Source organism: Rhincodon typus, chromosome 16 (genome assembly GCF_021869965.1).
Source record: "Rhincodon typus isolate 14 chromosome 16, sRhiTyp1.1, whole genome shotgun sequence".
Taxonomy (NCBI): Eukaryota; Metazoa; Chordata; class Chondrichthyes; order Orectolobiformes; family Rhincodontidae; genus Rhincodon; species Rhincodon typus.
The window spans coordinates 30852206-30872770 of NC_063347.1; the positions used below are offsets into that span (position 1 = coordinate 30852206).

General features: G+C 42.3%; 1 protein-coding gene across 4 annotated transcripts in view; it reads right to left on the reverse strand.

Annotated features, from left to right (window-relative positions):
• LOC109916433 (protein FAM107B-like) overlaps positions 1-20565 on the reverse strand; it is a 179834-nt gene that overhangs the window by 9587 nt on the left and 149682 nt on the right. For all 4 annotated transcript variants that reach the window (XM_020516148.2, XM_020516150.2, XM_020516149.2 and 1 more), the window contains one exon: positions 19923-20097. In XM_020516148.2, coding sequence (XP_020371737.1) covers positions 19923-20097 — 175 coding nt within the window. The remainder of the gene's footprint in view (positions 1-19922; positions 20098-20565) is intronic.

Sequence of the window (20565 nt, forward strand, 5' to 3'; positions counted from 1 at the left end):
GGAACTGTGACCAGTGGATCCAGCCACAGCAGTGATCACCACCAGTGGATCCAGCCACAGTAGCGATCATTGTCATTGCAGCTATGCTGCAACAAAAGGTGAGAGAAATGGAAGAGGAACAGATGCACTAGCAGCTGCCCAACAGCCTCCTCATGAAGAAGATGCGCTCAAAACACAGGAGACATTGTCCTCAATGCCATTCCCTTCAGATGAGTGAGGCACATTGCGGCCACAGACTGAGGATGTGCCAGAACTGTGTCATCAGGACCTGTGAACTGAGGGAGTGGCTGCTCATCCCATCCTAGTGGCTATCAAGTTGACAGATATACTAAATCTTCACGCAACTAGCTGTTTTCAAGTATCCACGAGAATCCGTGTGGGATCTCTCAACCCACACAAGGTGGTTATTGATGTAATTGTGTGCCACATGACTCCATTTCAGCTCATTTCATCTCGGGGGGACAATTAGCAACAAGGGGAAATAAAATCAGGTATTTACTCCAAGACACAGTGAGAGACTATAAATATCATCTATAAAGAAACAAGTTACTTTTACTCATAGGATGCCTGTATTACTGGCCAGGCCAGCATTTATTATCCATCTCTAATTGCCCTCGAACGTGGCAGTGAGCTGCCTCTTGAACCCACTACTTATGGTGCTGTAGAGGTAAAGTTGCCATCATCATACCAGACCATACGGCTGTTCTCTCATGACAGCGCGTGCAACAGAGACGATTAGTAGAGGGTCACCAAGCCTCAGGTGAAGGGTGAGGTCAAGAATGAGAATCCTTTGTGGTAACCTCAGCTGCTGCAAGAATTGAATCCACGTTGATGATCTCACTCTACTTCACAAACCAGCCATCTAGCCGACAGAGCTAAACCAATCCCCTTGGTCAAGGACGGTGAGTAAAAATGTTGGAGGAGAAGATGATATCATTATTCTGACAGGAACTTGGGGGTCCTGGTCAGGTGAGGAGTCCAAATTTGGCAGCTTTTGCACCTCCCCAGCTCCCTACCCAACACCTCTACAAGATCCTGAGCCTGGCCACCATTCTTTCTCCACTCTTTCCGCACCCCCCCCAATTCCCTGGCATCCAGGGTGACTATGCCAGATGTGGTCACACACTGTATCCACCCACCACCAACACCGCCACACCCCCCAACCCCTTGAAGCCAGAGGGCTCCTGACCATGGAGAAAACCCCCTCCCACAAGTTTCCTCTTCCCAGTCATCCTTTCCAATGCTCTCTCTTTGCAGAGTCTGTGCTCTTTTCACACTATCCTCTTCCCCCTACCCCCCTTCCTCTTGCAGTCCCCGATCCAGAAGAATAACGGGCAGCCCCCTCGATACCCTACCCAGTTTCTGCAGACTGAGTTCACAGACTGACTGGGTCTAGCTCCACCTTGAGTGACCAAAACGGACAGCTCCAGAAGAGAAGTGCCTGGACCTTTGACAGATGGCTGTACATCTCACCAACTGTGCTAGGCCTTCCACCTGGACTGACCAATACAGAAACATAGGACTGACTGTGACCCACTGCCAGACTGCAGAGGCATGGAGCGCTGATCAGGAACTCCTGGACCAGACGCCTGACCACAGACAATCCCCTGGAAGCTGCCCTTGCCTCACTGTGCCAGGACCCTCTGACTGATGCCTCCACAGATTTTAGTGAGAATTGTTCCCCTAAGACTTTGAGACATGGCTGCCTGCTTGCTGCACAGACGGTGTTTTTGCAGTATGTGCTGCTGGCACATGGATCCAGTGAAAGCATGATTTAGTGTACTGCACTACAGCAAGACGTGTGTCTCCTAGACTTAGGACCACTGTTAGTAAGAACTGCAAATGCTGCTTTCTACAGATTTCTGAAGAAGGGTCCCAATCTGAAACATCAACTTTCCTGCTCCCCTGATGCTGCCTGGCCTGCTGTGTTCCTCCAGCTCCACCATCTGGTTGTCTTGCCTGGTTGTGTGCCTGCACTAATTGGTATGGCAAGACTAGGGTGATGTAGGCACTAAGTGAGTGGGTTCCAGGAGAACAGGTTAGCAGCCCTGACATGGGTGCCTGCTCCTGTGAACAGTGTCCTTGCTGCAGCCTTTCAACGCTAGTTGCCAGTGTATCCTGCAATGCAGGTCTTTGCTTCCTGAGCATGCTGCATTCTATTAGAGAAGCGCCATGATGGTTGTCAGGTTGGCAAATGTCAGATGCCAATGTCTGTGGACAAAAGGTGTGTGTGGCTGGTGCCCATGGATTGTGCCCAGAGATGCTATTTGGTCCCAAGCAACATAGAAGTCCCTCAGAACAAGCAGCAAGCTGAAGTCGGCAGATACCTGTCCCGATTTCCACGTCATGTATTCTCCAGGTCAGTCCTGAAGAAGGGTCACTAAACCTGAAATGTTAAAGAACAAAAGGAACAAAGAAAATTACAGCAGAGGAACAGGCCCTTCGGCCCTCCCAGCCTGCGCCGATCCAGATCCTCTATCTAAAGCCGTCGCCTATTTTCCAAGGATCTGTATCCCTCTGCTCCCTGCCCATTCACTTATCTGTCCAGATACATCTTAAATTACGCTATCATGCCCGCCTCTACCACCTCTGCTGGCAACACGTTCCAGGCACCCACCACCCTCTGCGTAAAGAACTTTCCACGCATATCTCCCCTCTCACCTTGAAATCGTGACCCCTAGTAATCGAGTCCCCCACTCTGGGAGAAAGCTTCTTGCTATCCACCCTGTCTATACCTCTCATGATTTTGTAGACCTCAATCAGGTCCCCCCTCAACCTCCGTCTTTCTAATGTAAATAATCCTAATCTACTCAACCTCTCTTCATAGCTAGCGCCCTCCATAGCAGGCAACATCCTGGTGAACCTCCTCTGCACCCTCTCCAAAGCATCCACATCCTTTTGGTAATGTGGTGACCAGAACTGTACACAGTATTCCAAACGTGGTCGAACCAAAGTCCTATACAACTGCAACATGACCTGCCAACTCTTGTACTCAATACCCCGTCCGATGAATGAAAGCATGCCGTATGCCTTCTTGACCACTCTGTAGACCTGCGTTGCCACCTTCAGGGTACAATGGACCTGAACACCCAGATCTCTCTGTACATCAATTTTCCCCAGGGCTTTTCCATTTACCGTATAGTTCGCTCTTGAATTGGATCTTCCAAAATGCATCACCTCGCATTTGCCTGGATTGAACTCCATCCGCCATTTCTCCGCCCATCTCTCCAATCTATCTATATTCTGTTGCATTCTCCGACAGTCCCCTTCACTGTCTGTTACTCCACCAATCTTAGTGTCATCTGCAAACTTGCTAATCAGACCATCTATACCTTCTTCCAGATCATTTATGTATATCACAAACAACAGTGGTCCCAACACGGATCCCTGTGGAACACCACTGGTCACAGTTCTCCATTTTGTGAAACTCCCTTCCACTACAACCCTCTGTCTCCTGTTGCCTAGCCAGTTCTCTATCCATCTAGCTAGTACACCCTGGACCCCATGCGACTTCACTTTCTCCATCAGGCTACCATGGGGAACCTTATCAAATGCCTTACTGAAGTCCATGTATATGACATTGACAGCCCTTCCCTCATCTATCAACTTTGTCACTTCCTCAAAGAATTCTATCAAGTTGGTAAGGCATGACCTTCCCTGCACAAAACCATGCTGCCTATCACTAATAAACCCATTTTCTTCCAAATGTAAATAGATCCTATCCCTCAGTATCTTCTCTAGCAGCTTCCCCACCACTGACGTCAGGCTCACCGGTCTATAATTACCTGGATTATCCTTGCTACCCTTCTTAAACGAGGGGACAAAATTAGCAATTCTCCAGTCCTCCGGGACCGCAGCCGTCCTCAAGGATGCTGCAAAGATATCTGTTAAGGCCCCAGCTATTTCCTCTCTTGTTTCCCTCAGTAGATCCCATCCGGACCTGGGAACTTGTCCACCCTAATGCCTTTTAGAATACACAACACTTCCCCCCTTCCTTATGCTGACTTGACCTAGAGAAATCACTTTACAGTAATTAACTGTTTTTCTTTCCACAGTTGCTGCCAGACCTACTGAGGCTCTCCAGCAATTTCTGTTTTTGTTTCAGATTTCCAGCTGCTGCAGTTTTTGAAAATGTTCTCTAGGTGTAGCTTGTTTGGAGCATTTGGAAGCCGAATATTACTGAGTTGAGTGGGCTATTTACAAGGTGTTTTACCACCCCCTTAATCTGCATCATGCTGGTGCCTTGTGAGAAACCTGCCTCAGCCCTTGGCAAAACCAGAAAAGATGCAGTAAGATACTCCTGACATTAAGCTGGGCCTTGCTGGATTTCTTGTTTGATTCTGGGACAAATCCTTCCATAGCCCACAGCACTGAGCCTCCTATAAGATTTGGCCCAGCATGTAAGTCTGAATGGTGTATGTTATTTCTATTTGAAGACCAGCGCAAATGAGAAATTTTGAAACTATTAGATTCTTTTGGTGGAGTTAGAAAAGACTGGCTCCATTCTACTGTTCAAGGTCCTTCCATCACCAGTGTGACTTTAACCAGCAACAACAGCTGACAATTACGAAAGCATAAACAGGTAGATGTCCAAAGGTAAATTTTATTTCTCATCAGTTTCTCTTCCCACCCTTCCAATCCTGTGGACATTGCTTTTTACAGGGGCTCTGTTCTAAGGACACACAGCACTTTTCAGTAACTTGCCAAAATAGCTGTCATTCATTTGGATTCTCTACTTTATGCTACTGCATTTGTTATCAATTTTTCCTGCATGCTCAAGCATTTTTAGCTAATGATATACATTATAAAGCCATTGGGATCACATCTAAAGTAGACATCACTGTTCCAACTAATTTGATTTCACCGTCAATTGTTTCAGAAACAGCCCTTTCCAAACCCCAAGCTGAGAATATTGAAACCTTCTGAGTTAGAAAGGATTTGAGGGCTGCATTGACAAGGTTAGAGGTTACATGGTCAACACATTGTGGAGCTGGAGGAACACAGCAGGTCAGGCAGCATCAGACGAGCAGGCAAGTCAACGTTTTGGATCAGGACTCTATTCCTCTGATGCTGCCTGGCCTGCTGTGTTTCTCCAGCTCCACACTGTGTTGACTCTGACTCTAGCATCTGCAGTTCTCGCTATTTCCTAGAGGTTACATGGGATTTGCAGCTTTAGGCGGACAACATAGCTCTCTCTGTTTCATCAGCAGAATCTGATAAGCAGGGCTATAAACAAATTGTTGTTCATTTCTGAAATTATCAAGCAGAGTAAGTTACATTATAACAAAAAAAGCTGTGGATGCTGGAAATCAGAAACAAAACCAGAGATTGTTCAAAAAACTCAGCAGGTCTGGCAGCATCTGTGGAGAGAAAGCAAAGTTAACATTTTGGGTCCAAAGACCCTTCTTCACGACTGAACTCCATTATAACTGTTGAATTAGTAGTCTTAAAGGTTGGGATTTACTTAGCAAACCAAAGATTATAAATGTTAAAAATCTGACATACAAATCTTTCCTGCATGTTGAGAGATAATCAGCACTGTAATGAGCAAAATTAATGCAATTATGATGGAGAAAAAAAATGCATGCAGCAAGCTTTTATATAAACAGACTTTTCCACAGAACTGGAATCTGGATTTTTAATCACAAATACCAAAAACACTTACATTTATAATTAAAATTGAATTAAATTGTACCCTTCATATTGTGCCAAGTATCTCAAACTGGATTCACTGAGATTAAAGATCTCCTTGTATAATATACCATGTTTAAATTAATAATTTGCTATTTAACTTCTCTTTTACAATCTCTTAATCATTAGATAATAGTGGATGAGGAAGGTGATTCTGTTCAAAAGAACCTAACAACTTTTCACCGCAATATCCAATTAGAGTCATAGAGATTTACAGCACGGAAACCGATCCTTTCCAATCCAACTTGTCTATGCCAACCAGATATCCTAAATAAGTCTAGTCCCATTTGTCAGCATTTGGCCCAAATCCCTCTAAACTCTTCCTATTCATATACCTATCCAGATGCCTTTTAAATGTTGTAATTGTACCAGCCTCCAGCACTTCCTCTGGCAGCTCATTCCACACACACACCACCCTCTGCGTGAAAAAGCTGCCCCTTAAGGTCCCTTTTAAATCTTTCCCCTCTCACCTTAAACCTATGCCCTCTAGTTTTTGATTCCACTTTCAAGGAACTATGAACCTGCACTCCAAGTTCTCCTTGTTCAGCAACACTCCCCAGGACCTTACTATTAAGTGTATAAATACTGCCTTGATTTGCCTTTCCAAAATGCAGCGCCTCACATTTATCTAAATTGAACTCCATCTGCCACTTCTTGGCCCATTGGCCCATCTGATCAAGATTGGAGGTAACCTTCTTTGCTGTTTACAACACCTCCAATTTTGGTGTCATCTGCAAACTTACTAACCATACCTCCCATGTTTGCATCCAAATCATTTATAATAAATGACGAAAAGCAGTGGACTCAGCACCAATCCTTGTGGCACACCGCAGGCCTCCAATCTGAAAAAACAACCATCCACCTTCAACCGTCGAGCCAGTTCTGTATCCAAGTAGCTAATTGTTTCTTAAATGAATGCAAAGTTTATGCTGATAGTACTCTTTCTATCATACTGTCTGGGAAGCCTTCTAAGGATCAGCTTATAGGTTACCTTATACTAGTTTGAATCCATGTCACCTTGTTCTACTCTCAACTTAATTAATATTGTGGATTTCCATATTATTTTACATTGCTTGAAAAAATTTAATTGTCTGTCAAGCTCAGAGTGTGGCACACTTGCATGTACTGGAAGCTAGATATCAATACAAAGGACCTTTGTTCTTTGCAACCAGAATATGTTCATGTACTGCAACTTTGTAGGTCTGCAAAAAATTCAGATCTCAGAACTTGCTGTTAAACCTGAAAAGCATCACTTTTTTTTAAAATCCTTATTAACAACTCAGTTTTTGCACAAGGAATCCACTACAATGTTCAGAGATTGATTGTCTATCTGGTTTCTTGATAAAGAGAACTGGACACAGTACTTGAAATGTGGCTTGATAAGGGGACCACACAGTTTGATCAAGCTTGCTCTTGTATTCCATTCTTTTAGTTATATAGTTCCTCCATTATACTGCCTTTGTTCATTGTGGTTCTGGATTGTAGAATGAAATTTTAAGGTTCTGGAGTCTCTCTAAACTCCAATCAGAACAATTTCAGTTCAGTTCATACAGTCATCTATTTTATCCACCAATAAGGTGTACTTCAGAACTTGCCTGTATTAAATTTCATATAGTCTATTTCTACTGTGAAGATACAGTTCATCCCTGCTTTCTTTTCTCCAAGTTAACCTGTCCTGCAAGTTAACATTCGTGATTTTACTCCTTTAACAGAGTACAATAACGAGTCAAGAACAAAGATGATGCCACATGACCAGCAGCATGCCAGACGAATGATGTATACAGAATTTGCTCCATAACTGAAAATGATCAGTTTATCTGTTCAGTAAACTGGTTGGAGACTTTCAAACAAATTGAACCTATGCTACTTACTAATCCATATGAGAGAGTTGAAGAAAACACGAGGGGTTGGGTTGACTAATGGGCTTGGCATTGGAAATACTAGAGAGGACAAAGAGGTGAGAAACGGGGAAAAGGAAGTGATGGAAGGTTTGAATGTTGACAGCGAACAAAGCAATAGTTGCCTTCCAATGGGCAAGAAAAAGATAAGGGCAGGGTAAATACACAGTGAACAAACTGGGCAACTAGAAGCAGAAATTGCTCCAGGGGATATGACCTAATAGCATTGACAGAAAATTGGCTCAAATCAGAACAGGACTGAGCACATAACTTCCCAGATTATAAGGCTTTTAGCTGAAACAGGGTGGGTAAAAGGGAGGCGGCATAGCAGTCTTGATTAAAGGACAGTATCATTGCCGTTGAACAAGATGCAGTTCCTTAATTAGAATCTGTGTGGTTGGGGTGAGAAACAAGAAGGGGATGAGAACCTTGTTGGACCTTTATTATAGACTTCCCAATAGTAGGGAGGAAGTAGAAGAGAGCATTTGTAGGCAGACTACGGAAATCTGGAGGACAAGCAGGTTTGTGATAGTTAGTGATTTCAATTACTCTAGGGTAGACTAGGAAAAAGGTGGAGTGTGGGGCATGAAAGGGGAGAAATTACTGCAATGCATGCAGGAGAACTTTCTGGAACAATACATTTTTACTCCTATCAGGAAGGCAGCTGCACTGGATCTGGTCCTAGGAAATGAGGTAGGCTAAGTGCAGAAAGTCAGAGTGGAGAGCATTTGGGCAATAGCGATCATAACATCATAATGTTCAGTTTTAAGTTAGAAAAGGATAAAAGGCAGTCAAGGATTGAGATCCTGGAATGGAAAATGGCAGACGTTAGAGGTCTAAATATTGAACTGGAGGACATTGATTGGAAACACATTTTGGTACATAAAGCAATGAATGAAAAATTGGAGAATTTCAAAGACAGATGAATGGGGTTCAAGTTAGGTATGTACCCATGAGAAATAAATGCAGAGTATCGAAAAACAGAGTAGCCTGGATGACAAAGGATATTGATGAGAAAATAAGAAAAAGGAGGCATATGATGCATAACTAAATAATAAGAGCAATAGAGATCAGGAAATATACCTCAAATGCAGCAGTGAAGCTAAGACTAGAATAAGGAAGGCTAAGAGGAAGCATAAGGAAAGGATGGCAGGCTGCCAAATAGTAAAACGTTCTTCAAACATTATTAATAGTAAAACATTAGTGAAGGATAGAGTGGAGCACTAAAGAAACATGCAGGATAAGCTGCTCACTGAAGCAAAGAATATGGCAAAGGTATTAAACTGATATTTTCCTTGCCTTTATCAAATTTGAAGATGGTAACAATAGTCCAATTGAAAATGTGGGTATTGAGCTACTGAGCAGTATAGTGATAGATAAAGAAGAGGTGCTAAAAAGGCTTGTAGCTCTCCAGGTACAGAGATCACCAGGTCCAGATGGGATGCACCTAAGATTACAGGGATAAGGGATCAAATTACAGAGTTGTTGACATAAATTTTACAGGCTTCTCTGATCACAGGTACAGTGCTAGGGTACTGAAGGATTGCATATGTGACACTGTTGTTTAAGAAAGGGGCAAAGGATAACCCAGGAAGCCACAGACCTGTCAGCTTGACATCAATAGGAGTAAAACTGATAGAGGCCATAATATGGGATACACTTAGAGAAAAATAAGTTAATACTTGACAAATTTAATGGAGTCCTTTGACGAGGTGACACAGGCAGTGGATGAGGGTAGTGCTGTGGATGTTGTGTGCTTGCATTTTCAGAGAGCAATTGATACGGTGCCACAAGTTGGTTAGCAAATTAGAAGTGTTTGGGATTGATGGGTCCTTAGCAGCATGGATTAGAAGGCGGCTAAAAGATAGGAAACAGACGATAGGCATAGATGAGCATTTCCCAGATTAGAGATGAGTTGAAAGTGATGTTCCCCAGGGATCAGTATTTGGACCCTTGTTTTTTCTGATTTAAATAAATGATTTAGAGATGGGTGTCAAGGGCAAAACGTATAAATTTGCAGATGAATTCAAGCTCAGGAGAATAGTGAATTGTGAGGATGATGCTGAGTGAGATCAGTGGGACCACAACTTGGCCAATGGGCAGACACCTGGCAGATGAAATTCAATGCTGAGAAATGTGAGGTAATGCATTTTGGTAGAAGAAACAGGGAGAGACAATACAGGTTCAAATGGTACAACTTTGAGAGGACTACAGGAGCAGAAGGATCTCTGGGTTCACATGCATGAATGTGTGAAGGTGGCCAGGCAATTTGAAACAGTTATAAATAAAGTTTATAGGATCCTTGGGTTTATAAAGAGGCATACAGTATAAAAGCAAGGAGTGATGCTACTCCTCTACAAATCATTGGTCAGATACATTTGGTGTATTGTATACAGTTCTGGACACCTTACTTAAGGAAGAAGCTTAAAGCCCCAGAAAGAGTGCAAAGGAGATGTATTAGAATGAGGGATTATAGTTAGATGAAAAGATTAGAGAAATTGAGCTTACATCTTCTCTGCTCTAAGAAGAAGAGGTGTCCATGTTGAGGTGTTCAAATAATGAACAATTTTGACAGAGTAAAGAAGGATATTCTGTTTCCACTCATTGCTATTTCAGTAACTAGGGATCACAATTTCAATATTGTAAGCAAGAGAGCTAGGAACGAGATGAGGAGAAACTTCTTTGCTCAGAGTTGTTAGGATTTGGAATGCACTGCCCAAGAGAGTGGTGGAGGCAGATTCCATTGGACACTTCAAGAGTGCTGGATATATACTTGAAAGTGATGAATTTAGAGGGCTACAGAGAGAGGGCTGGAGAATGGGACAAGCTGGGAGCCAGTACAGACACAATGCTTCCATAAGACCACAAGATATAGGAGCAGAATTTGGCCAGTCAGCCCATAAAGTCTGCTCCACCATTCAATCATGGTGGATACATTTCTCAACCCTATTCTCCTGCCTTCTTCCCGTAACCCTTGGTCCCCTTACTAATCATAAACCTCTCTGTCTTAAATACACAACAACCTGGCCACCACAGCTTCCTGCGGCAATGAGCTCCACAGATTCACCACCCTCTGGTTGAGGAATGGCCACCTTCTGTGCCATAAAATCCTCAGATTCTAAGAGTAGAACACTTAAAAACATAAAAATCAACCAACTTATGTAGAATGTAATGACAAAATAAACATACAAGACAACATTTCAAATGCAATGTTGCATTTGCTATAAATGCTGCAATTACAGAGCCATTTATGCATAATTCTGGCGTGATTCAAAGGATTAATTGGAATTGTGGAGCTTTCGGTGGTGGGGTCAGTGGAAAGGGAGGATGGTTTGGTTTGGAATATGGTTCAGTTTCCCCCTCTATTAGATGCTGCAGAGTTATAGTATATTACTGTGATCCTACTGGAGATCAACTGACTGAGCAAACGTCGAATGTGGAACTTTTCTGGTCTCTGTGGCATCACTACAATAGGATGAGAAACTCATGATCCCAATGTTTGTTCTTAAATTTGACTCTATTTGGTAGGTTGTTGCACCAGCTGGATCTACGTAATGCAGCTCATGTTGATTCTTCTCAGTGTGATTTCTGATGCATCAATTAATCTGATGATAAACAAAGCCGCAGCCACATCAGCAGCAGTAGGGGAGGGGAGTTGCATTAAAACACACAGGCCTCCTCTGAACACAGATTGATTTTTAACCATGTTGTTGTATTTGATCCCTGTTGAACTTACCCAGTGTTGACTGTGCCAAACTAGGAGTCTACCTGGTGGGGGTGAATGGCTGTAGTGAGTTCTGACAGAATTGATGGATGTTTTGAAAACATCACGAACATTCTTGAGAGGCGTGGCAACAAATACCATAACCACCTCAGGGAATTGATTGGTATGCTGATAATTTCAGGGAATTATAATGTCTAGTAAAAGAAGGCAGTGACTGAACTCAACGTGGAGATGGTTTTCCCCTCTCCTTCATTAGTTTATTTACTTACAGACACCTATCTGAATGTTCTTCATATGGCAGCATTTGCTAATGCACTGTGTCACAAACATTTACCTTACATAAAACACACACAGCAGTATTTATTGAAAGGCAAGTACCACTGCTGCATTGCCACTGTAACAGTCACTCCAACAATCTATTTAAAATGCAGTGGCTGGGCTGATTTAAGAGGTTAGTTTTGTCAGCAGCTGAAGAATCAGATTATTAAAAATGAGTGTTCGGATTTTCCGATGGGCCAAAAATAATTTCTGCAGCGTAGATTGGAATTGCACATGGGGACACTGTCAAATTCCAAATGTGGCATTCTCTGAGGAAACTGAAGATTCCACTTTGCAATTCCCCTATCCCTGGAACCTCTGAAAGTATCCACCTAAATCAGAGAATTCAGAGGGAATCGCTGCAGTTAACTAAATTGTTACTCAGGAAAAATTACAAAGAGCTGTGAAAACAGGGATGTGGTTTGTATTGCCCTGGTTATCCTGCACTGAAGGGACCTGTCAGATTTAAAACACAACTTCACATTTCTGAAGGAACCTGGACTGGAGTTTCCTGTTAGAAATGCAGAGGTCTTTCTTAATGTGAAAGAGCAGCAGCAGAGGGGCAATCGGAGTGTGATTATCACTTCTTGAAAATCCAGCCCAAGATTTCATGTTCACCATCTGCTCAGTACAGACGTTTATTCTGGAGACAAACATGAGAACCTGTGCAATTTTACTCCTTTCCCTGGGTTCCGGTTAATTATCAAACCAAAACTCCAAGGTGAAAGGGCAACGTTGACAAGGTGAAGATACAAAGTACGTGTCACAGCAAAAACAGGGACACATCCAATAATGGCCACCACCAGGATTTTAACAACAAGAATAAACTTTAAATTTCTTTCACTCCTTAAAACAATGGGAAACAAATAACTTTGTGGCAACTTGACCCAAGATAAATTTTGACTGTTCAAGCAATTTGTCACTTCAGAGTTGTACTTTCTCATTAATTGTTATTTCAGGATCTGATTATTTAAGGATCTGCCAATCTTATCTCCAGCTGCCTCTGAAATCCACACCTACCCTTGTGTTTTGTTTAAGTATATGGAGGGATTTCTAAGCAACTAACTCAGATAATTGCTGCTCAGTAATTATAATACCACTGGTTATTTATTTTGGTTCTGGCACATAACGTAATATAAAAAGGTTCCATTCAGTAACTCATGGACCTAAACATTCTACTGGTTCACTGCTTCATAAAAAGTGCATATTTGGTCAAAGGTGGCAGAATCTTATTGCTCTTATGGACGTTTAGAGGGATGGATGGATGGCTTGTGCCCCCTCTCCCCACACCAGAAGTCCACAGTCAGCCAATTAGCCAGTTATAGGCCCACTGTAACAGGCTGTAGACGGGTTAAACAAGCTTCTGCACGGACGTGCACCCTTCATTGGCAGCAAGTCCCATGAGAGAGAGCTGCCAACCAATTGAGCAGGCTGACAGTCATAAAGATGTACAGCATGGAAACAGAAACTCAGTCCAACTCATCCATGGTGATCAAATATCCTAAATTAATCCAATCCCATCTGCCAGTATTTGGCCCACATCCCTCTATTCATATATCCATCTAGATGCCTTTAAAATGTTGCAATTGTACCAAGTTCATCCACTTCCTCTGGCAGCGGATTCCATACACGCACCACCCTCTGCATGAAAAAGTTGCTCCTTAGGTCCCTTTTAAATCTTTCCCCTCTCACTTGATACCCATGACCTCTAGAGGACTCCTTACTTTGGGGAAAAGGCTTTGACTGTTCACCATATTCATGCCCCTCATGATTTTATAAGCCTCTGTAAGGTCATCCCTCAGCCTCCAACAGTCCAGAGAAAAAAGCCCTAGTCTATTCAGTCTCTGCCGATAGTTCAATCCCTCCAACCCTAGCAACATCCTTGTAAATCTCTTCTGAACCCTTTCAGGTTTCACAACATCTTTCCTATAGGAAGGAGACCAGAAATGATTGCAGTATTTCAAAAGTGGCCTAACCAATGTCGCGTACAGCTGCACCATGACCTCCCAACTCCTGTACTGAATACACTGACCAATAAAAGGCAAGTATACTAAATGCCTTCTTCACTATCCTATCTACCCACGACACTACTTTCAAGGAACTATGAACCTGCAGTCTAAGGTCTCTTTGTTTGGCAACACTCCTCAGGACCTTACCATTATGTGTATAAGTCTGAGATAACAAGGTGTAGAGCTGGATGAACACAGCAGGCCAAGCAGCATCAGAGGAGCAGGAAGGTTGACGTTTCGGGCCTAGACCCTTCTTCAGAAAAAAAGTCTGCCCTGATTTACCCTACCAAAATATAGCGATTCACACTTTTCTAGGGTAAACTCCAGCTGCCACTCCTTGGCCCATCAGCCAATCTGATCAAGGTCCCATTGTAAGCCGAGGTAATCTTCTTCACTGTCCACTATTGCACCAACTTTGGTGTCATCTGCAAATTTACTAACCATATCTCCTATATTCACCTCCAAACCATTTATATAAATAACAAAGCAGTGAACCCAGCACCGATCCCTGCAGCACACTGCTGGTCACAGGCCTCCAGTCTAAAAAGCAAGCTTTCACTACCACCCTCCGTCTCTTACCTTCTAGCCAATTTTGTATCCAAATGGCTAGCTCTCCCTGTATTCCATGTGATTAATCCTGTTAACTAGTCTACCATGAGGAACTTTGTCAAATGCCTTACTGAAGTCCATATAGGTCATATCCACCACTGTGCCCTCATCAATCCTCTTCATCACTTCTTCAAAAAACTCAATAAGTTAGTGAGATACAATTTCTCATGTTGACTATCCGTAATTAGTCCTTTTCTTTCCAAAGACATGTAAATCCTGTCCCTCAGAATCCCTCCAATAACTTGCCCACCACTGATGTCAGGCTTCTTGCTCTACAGTTTCCTGGCTTTTTCTTACCACGCTTTTTAAATAATGGCATCACATTAACCAACCTTCAGTCTTCCACCACCTCAATTGAGGCTATCGATGATACAAACATCTCAGCAAAGGGCCCAACAATCATTTCCCCAGCTTCCCACAAAGTTTAGGGCATACCTGATCCGGTCCCAGGGATTTATTCACCTTAATGCATTTTAAGATATCCAGTACCACCTTCTCTGTAATATGAACACTTTTCAAGATATTGCTATCTATTTGTCCAAGTTCTCTAGCTTCCTTCTCCACAGTAAACACTGATGCAAAATATTCGTTTAGTATCTCACCCATCTCCTGCAGTTCCACACATAGGCAGCCTGACTGACCTTTAAGGGGCCCTATTCTCTCCCTAGTTACTCTTTTGTCCTTAATGAGTTTGGAAAAAACACCTTTGGATTCTCCTTCACCCTATTTGCCAAAGTTATTGCATGTCCTCTTTTCTCCCTCCTGATTTCCCTCTTAAGTATACTCCTACTGCCTTTATACTCTTCTAGGGATTCACTCGATCCCTGTTGTCTACACCTGACATAGGCTTCCTTCATTTTCTTGCGCAAGCCTACTGACCAAAACACATCCGGAGGGGGCATGAAACATCCAGCCCATGGTCTCAACATTTACTAATGCTTCAATGTGAGCAACTCCACTCATGGGTCACTTCATAACTGGAGAACCAGTGAATTCACTGTGTAGTGATTCACGATTCTATGATTCTATGATTTGAATTCACTAGAAAACAAGCAGGAACTGATCGTACATTACTCTTGCTCATTGAAACTGGAATATTTACTTCTTGTTTTTATTGATGGGAAAATCCTTCAGTTTTTTTCTCCCCCCAGGCCTCATCTCTCCAAGGAACCTCAAAGCTGAGGACCAGCTTGGACACATGGAGAGAGATGGAAAGGTTTCTCTTTTGAATTTTTCATTTTGTTCTGGATAAGTTCCTCATGTGTGCAAAAAGTCTCCTGGCATTGATAGATCCATAATTTGGCATTGGTGGTACTACACGAAAACATCAATCCCAGAATCCTGAAATCTAGTAGGTGAAAGCAGTATAGCACATCATTCCTGCTTTACCAAAAAACTAGCCTCAGGCAATATAGGGCTGGGCTGTGTGGTCACTCTATTATTTACAATCTGTTTGAACACAAAGAATAGTCACAGGCAAAGCACCTGAACTTGCAGCACACATAAACTGCGGATGTCCAAGTTGATGTTTGGAATTGAAAGGCAGTAAGTACAGAAAAGTGAGAATTAAAATTGGACCATAAAGACAATGGGACATAACGAGAGGATTAACAGTGGGGCATTCAGCCCTGAGAGAGGCTATTCCATCATTCAAAGCAATCATGACAAATGTGTGTCTCATCTCAAATGAATCCACCTTGGTTCCTTATCCTTGTCCTGTAAAAAAAAAATTGATTTCAGATTTAAAGTGATAAAGTTGACAAGTACTGATTTCTGTGGCAGAGACTTCTCCTACTAAATGAATGAACAACTGTTTTCCCAAGTCTCTCTGGAATGTTCTGGCTCTAATTTTAAGGTTATATTCCCTTGTCCCACACTCTCTACACCAGTGGAACAAGTATCTTGATCCACCCTATCAATTCCTTCAAAAATCCTCAAACAAATGACAAGTTAACTTCTATACTCTAGTGAATGCAGGCTTGTTTGTGTAATCTCTCCTCATAAAATCTAACCCTTACAGAGATGGTAACATTCTGGTGAATCTGCACTGTAGTCCTTCCAAGGCCAATATAGTATTTTCTTAGGTACATTATTTAGAGCTATATGCCAGATGTGGTTTAATCTAGCTTTTACAAAGTGTAGGAAAGCATCTTTCCTTTTATATTCTAAATCTTTACTTATAAAAGCCAATATTTCATTAGCATTTCTATCACATACTGCACTTCACCCTGTAAATTATCTCAGTAGATGAATTAGTAGGAAGTGAAAGCTATCACAATCTTTCTAATAACGATACACCAAATCCAGGCAGTAAAATGGCTTCTTCAGTGCTCTACAGAAGGGTGAAATCCCAACTTGCTTTATCGCCTTCCTGAGCTCTTATCTGTTGGCAAATCTCAGCCAAATCCACAACCACCTTGGCCATTCATTTCAATCTGGTTCGATTTCCTATCTCAGTCATTATCTATTGGAGTCTAATCTGGGGAACAGAAAACTAAGAATATTCACTTCTCTTGAAAACTTCACTTACTATTTGTAGAGGAAATTCTCTTGCATTAAAAATTGCAGCCACTTTTAGAACTGAAAGGATTTCAATTACAAGCATCTGACCCCACGCTGCCAGCTGGAATGAGCTTGATTGACTAATTTACCGGAGATATCTCAGCTCAAATAACATTTCTTATTCAAAAAACTTACTTATAGTCACAGGTCTTATTCGTACCGGAATTAATCAATTAATTAATTGGTTCACTCAATCTAAAAGAAATGTCTGTATTTGAAAGATTTCTCAGTAATGATACCACAAAATTATTAATCAATTGTCATAAAGAACACAACTCTCTCACTGAGGGATCCTTTCAGGCAGGATATCTGCTGTGTTTTTCTGGCCTGTTCGACATGTGATTTCAGACCCACAGGTGCAGTCGTTGACTCTCAAATGCCCTAGCAAATCACTTAGTTGTACTAAACTGCTCCAGGAAGTAAGAAACCAATAAAACTGGATATGTGGCATCCATAGACGCACCAGAAACATCAAGGGCACACCCATTGTATTGACCTCACAAAGATTGTTGTACTTGTACCTGGAGATGTCTGCCAAAGTGAGACAGCTGGATTACAGTTTGTCAGATTGTTGCTTGACTTGCCTATGATTGGGTGCATATAAATGATGCAATCGGTCAGGTTTACTGTCATGACCGTCTTGGAGGGTGTTCTGTCTAACTGTGAGGACTGACCCACTGGCAGAGTTTTCTGGGCAGCTCTCAAAACGGACTCTGCATTCCACAAGAATCTCATGGCACCAGGGTAAACATGGGCAAAGAAACCTCCTGCTGATTACAATCTTCCTCCTCACCCTGCTTCCCTCTGCCGCTCCGACCTCAGCAGATGAAGCAATACTCCTTTGTATTGAATACAAATTGGAAGCAACAAGGGTATAAGCGTACTAAGCATTATCCTTACCAATTTGTAGATCAGAGTGATAACCATGTAGTCCTTGTGGAAACTCATCTTTTCATTGACTATACACTCTATTGTCTTGTGTGGTATTGTCATTACGTCAAATGAGATGAATAACAAATCTAGCAGTTCAAGACTGAACCTCTACAAGGCACTGTGAGCCAACAGCAGATGGTATTCAACCACAATGTAACCGCATGGTCTGGCACATACCCCAGTTCACCATTATCAAGGTACGAGATTAACTTTGGCTCAATGGAGACTGTATAAAAGGGCAAGCCAGGAGCAGTACCATGCATACCTAAAACTGAGGTATTGATTTGGTAAAACTACAAATCAGGATTATATGTATGCCAAACAGCACAAGCAGCAAGTGACAAATAGAGCCGAGCAATTCCACAGCCAGTGGGTCAGATTTAACTTCTGTAGACCTGACACATCCAGTTGTGAATGGCGGAGCTGGAGGAGAAAGCTCTACAAAGTATCCTCACCCCCAACAATGGAGGAGCCCAGCATATCAGTGCAAAAGACAAAGAGGGGGCATTTACAATAATCTTCAGACGGAAGTACTGAGTGGATGATTAATCTTGGCCTCTTTCTGAGGTCTGCAGTATCACAGATACCAGCTTTCAGTCAATTTGATTCACTCCACATGACACCAAGAAACAGCCGAGGACACTGGACACTGCAAAGGTTAGGGGCCCTGACAACAGCCCAGCTGTATTACAGCTGATACAGCAGTACTGAAGACTTGTGCTCCAGAACTTGTCACGCCCCTAGCCAAACTGTTTTAGTACAGCTCCAACACTAGCATCCACCTGACAATATGGAAAATTTCTTAAGCTTGTCCTGTCCACAAAAAAACAAAGCAAATCCAACTTGACCACTCCAACTACTTGATCATCAGCACACTGAAGGAAAGGGTTGTTGATAGTGCCATCAAGTGCAACTTACTCAGCAATAATTTGCTCACCAAAGCGCAATTAGGGTTCTGCTGGAGTCATAAGACTTCCAAACTCATTACAGTTTTGGTTGAAAAATGGACAAAACAATTGCACTTGAGGGGGAGATGTGAGTGATGACGCTTATTATGTACTAGTGGGCAACATGCTTTCTACCAGCTGATTCACCAGGGGACCCAGATGATTCCCACTGACTTCCTGATCTAGGCACAAACCGAGAACCCAATCTAGAATGGGCTGCATCGCAAGATTCTGCATACTAATATCCTGGCTCAGACGGAGGCTTTAATAAGCAGCATTTGATCAAGTATGGTGCCAAGGAGCCCAGAAGCCCAGAAAAACTGAAGTCAATGTAAATCAGAGGGAAAACACTGGAGTTGAATTCATACCTAGTGCAATGAAAGATGATTGTTGGAGAATAATTACTACAAATCCAGGATGTTGCTGCAGGAGTTCCTTTGGGGTGTGTATCTTACACCCAGCCATCTACAGGTGCTTCGATGTCCTTCCCAATATAAGGCCAAAGATGGGAAATTTTGCTTAGTTTTGTACAATGTCCAGTACTATTCACAATTCCTCAGATAATGAAGCAGTCCATTCCAATCACAGCAAAACTTGGACAATATTTAGACATAGGCCTATTTACCCCATAAGTGCTAGGCAACACAAAAGAATCTAACACTCTCCTTTTGACATTCAATTGCACAGCTATCATTGAACTTCCCCTGCCAACGTCATCCTGGGGGTTACTATTGACCAGAAATTGAACTAGATCAGCCATATAAATACTATGGTTACAAGAGTAAATGTAGACTATAGACTGAGGCTGGAATTCTAAGGTGATTACCACAAGCTTCCCAAACCCTGCACAATCCACAAGACATAATTCCAAAGTCTGATGGAATACTATCCACCACCTGGATAAAGTACAGCTCCAACAACACTCAAAAGTTGCGCAATTGACTAAGAGCATTTCTTCACTTTAAATCTTAACTTTGCGAATTGAAGATCACAAACTCCACAGATCCTTTCTGGTAAGATTTACGCTGAATGATTTGCTATAGAAATACACAAGTTGCTGGGCAGATCTCCAACTTGGATCATTTGTCTTAATAGCCAAGTAATATTGGTTCCAAATAGTGGTCACCTCTACTCTAGATCCCCAAGTCTACTGTAAGATTCATCATCTCAATATAATTTAGTAAAGCAGTGCAGAGTCAAATTAAGGTGATACACTTGACAGTTTCCTCACCTTTTCTGGTTCATGAGGAGCTCTCTATGCAGTTCTTGGTGACTCCTAGAGGCTTTGACTGGATTGAGAAGCTTCTTGGGCCTGATGAGCTCAGGGTTATCATCAAAATAATCAGGTTCGGCCATGAGGCTTCTGATCTCCGAGGGATTATTGTGCCTTTCAGAGTACATGGAGGCTAAAGAAGAGAAGATAATTATGTTAACATTGTCAACAAGAAAACAACTGTTAACCCAATGCATGTACATACATTTAGACAAGGAATGGACTCTTGTAAATCATTGTTAGCACAGCAATGATCCTCCGGCACAATCGTTTGCAGGAGATAATGCCTCATTCAATAGCTGTTGCAAGTCAACAAATAATTGAAGCAATATGCAATGGAAGTTTTCATTCAAAAGTGCTAGTACATTTTTATGTTCCTACTTTCATTGTGTTCTTCAGATTTTCTGCCATTGGCGCATTCTTTCATGTATGAGCTTACCATAATGATACAAAATGCAAACTACCATAACTCATCAGGTAATGAACACTCTGTCATTTGTCTCAGAGTGAAGCTGGAAGCCAGGGACACTCGAGTACGTTTTGTGCCTGTTCAAAAACACCTCTTCTGAATAGCAGAGATAGTAGGAACTGCCGATGCTGG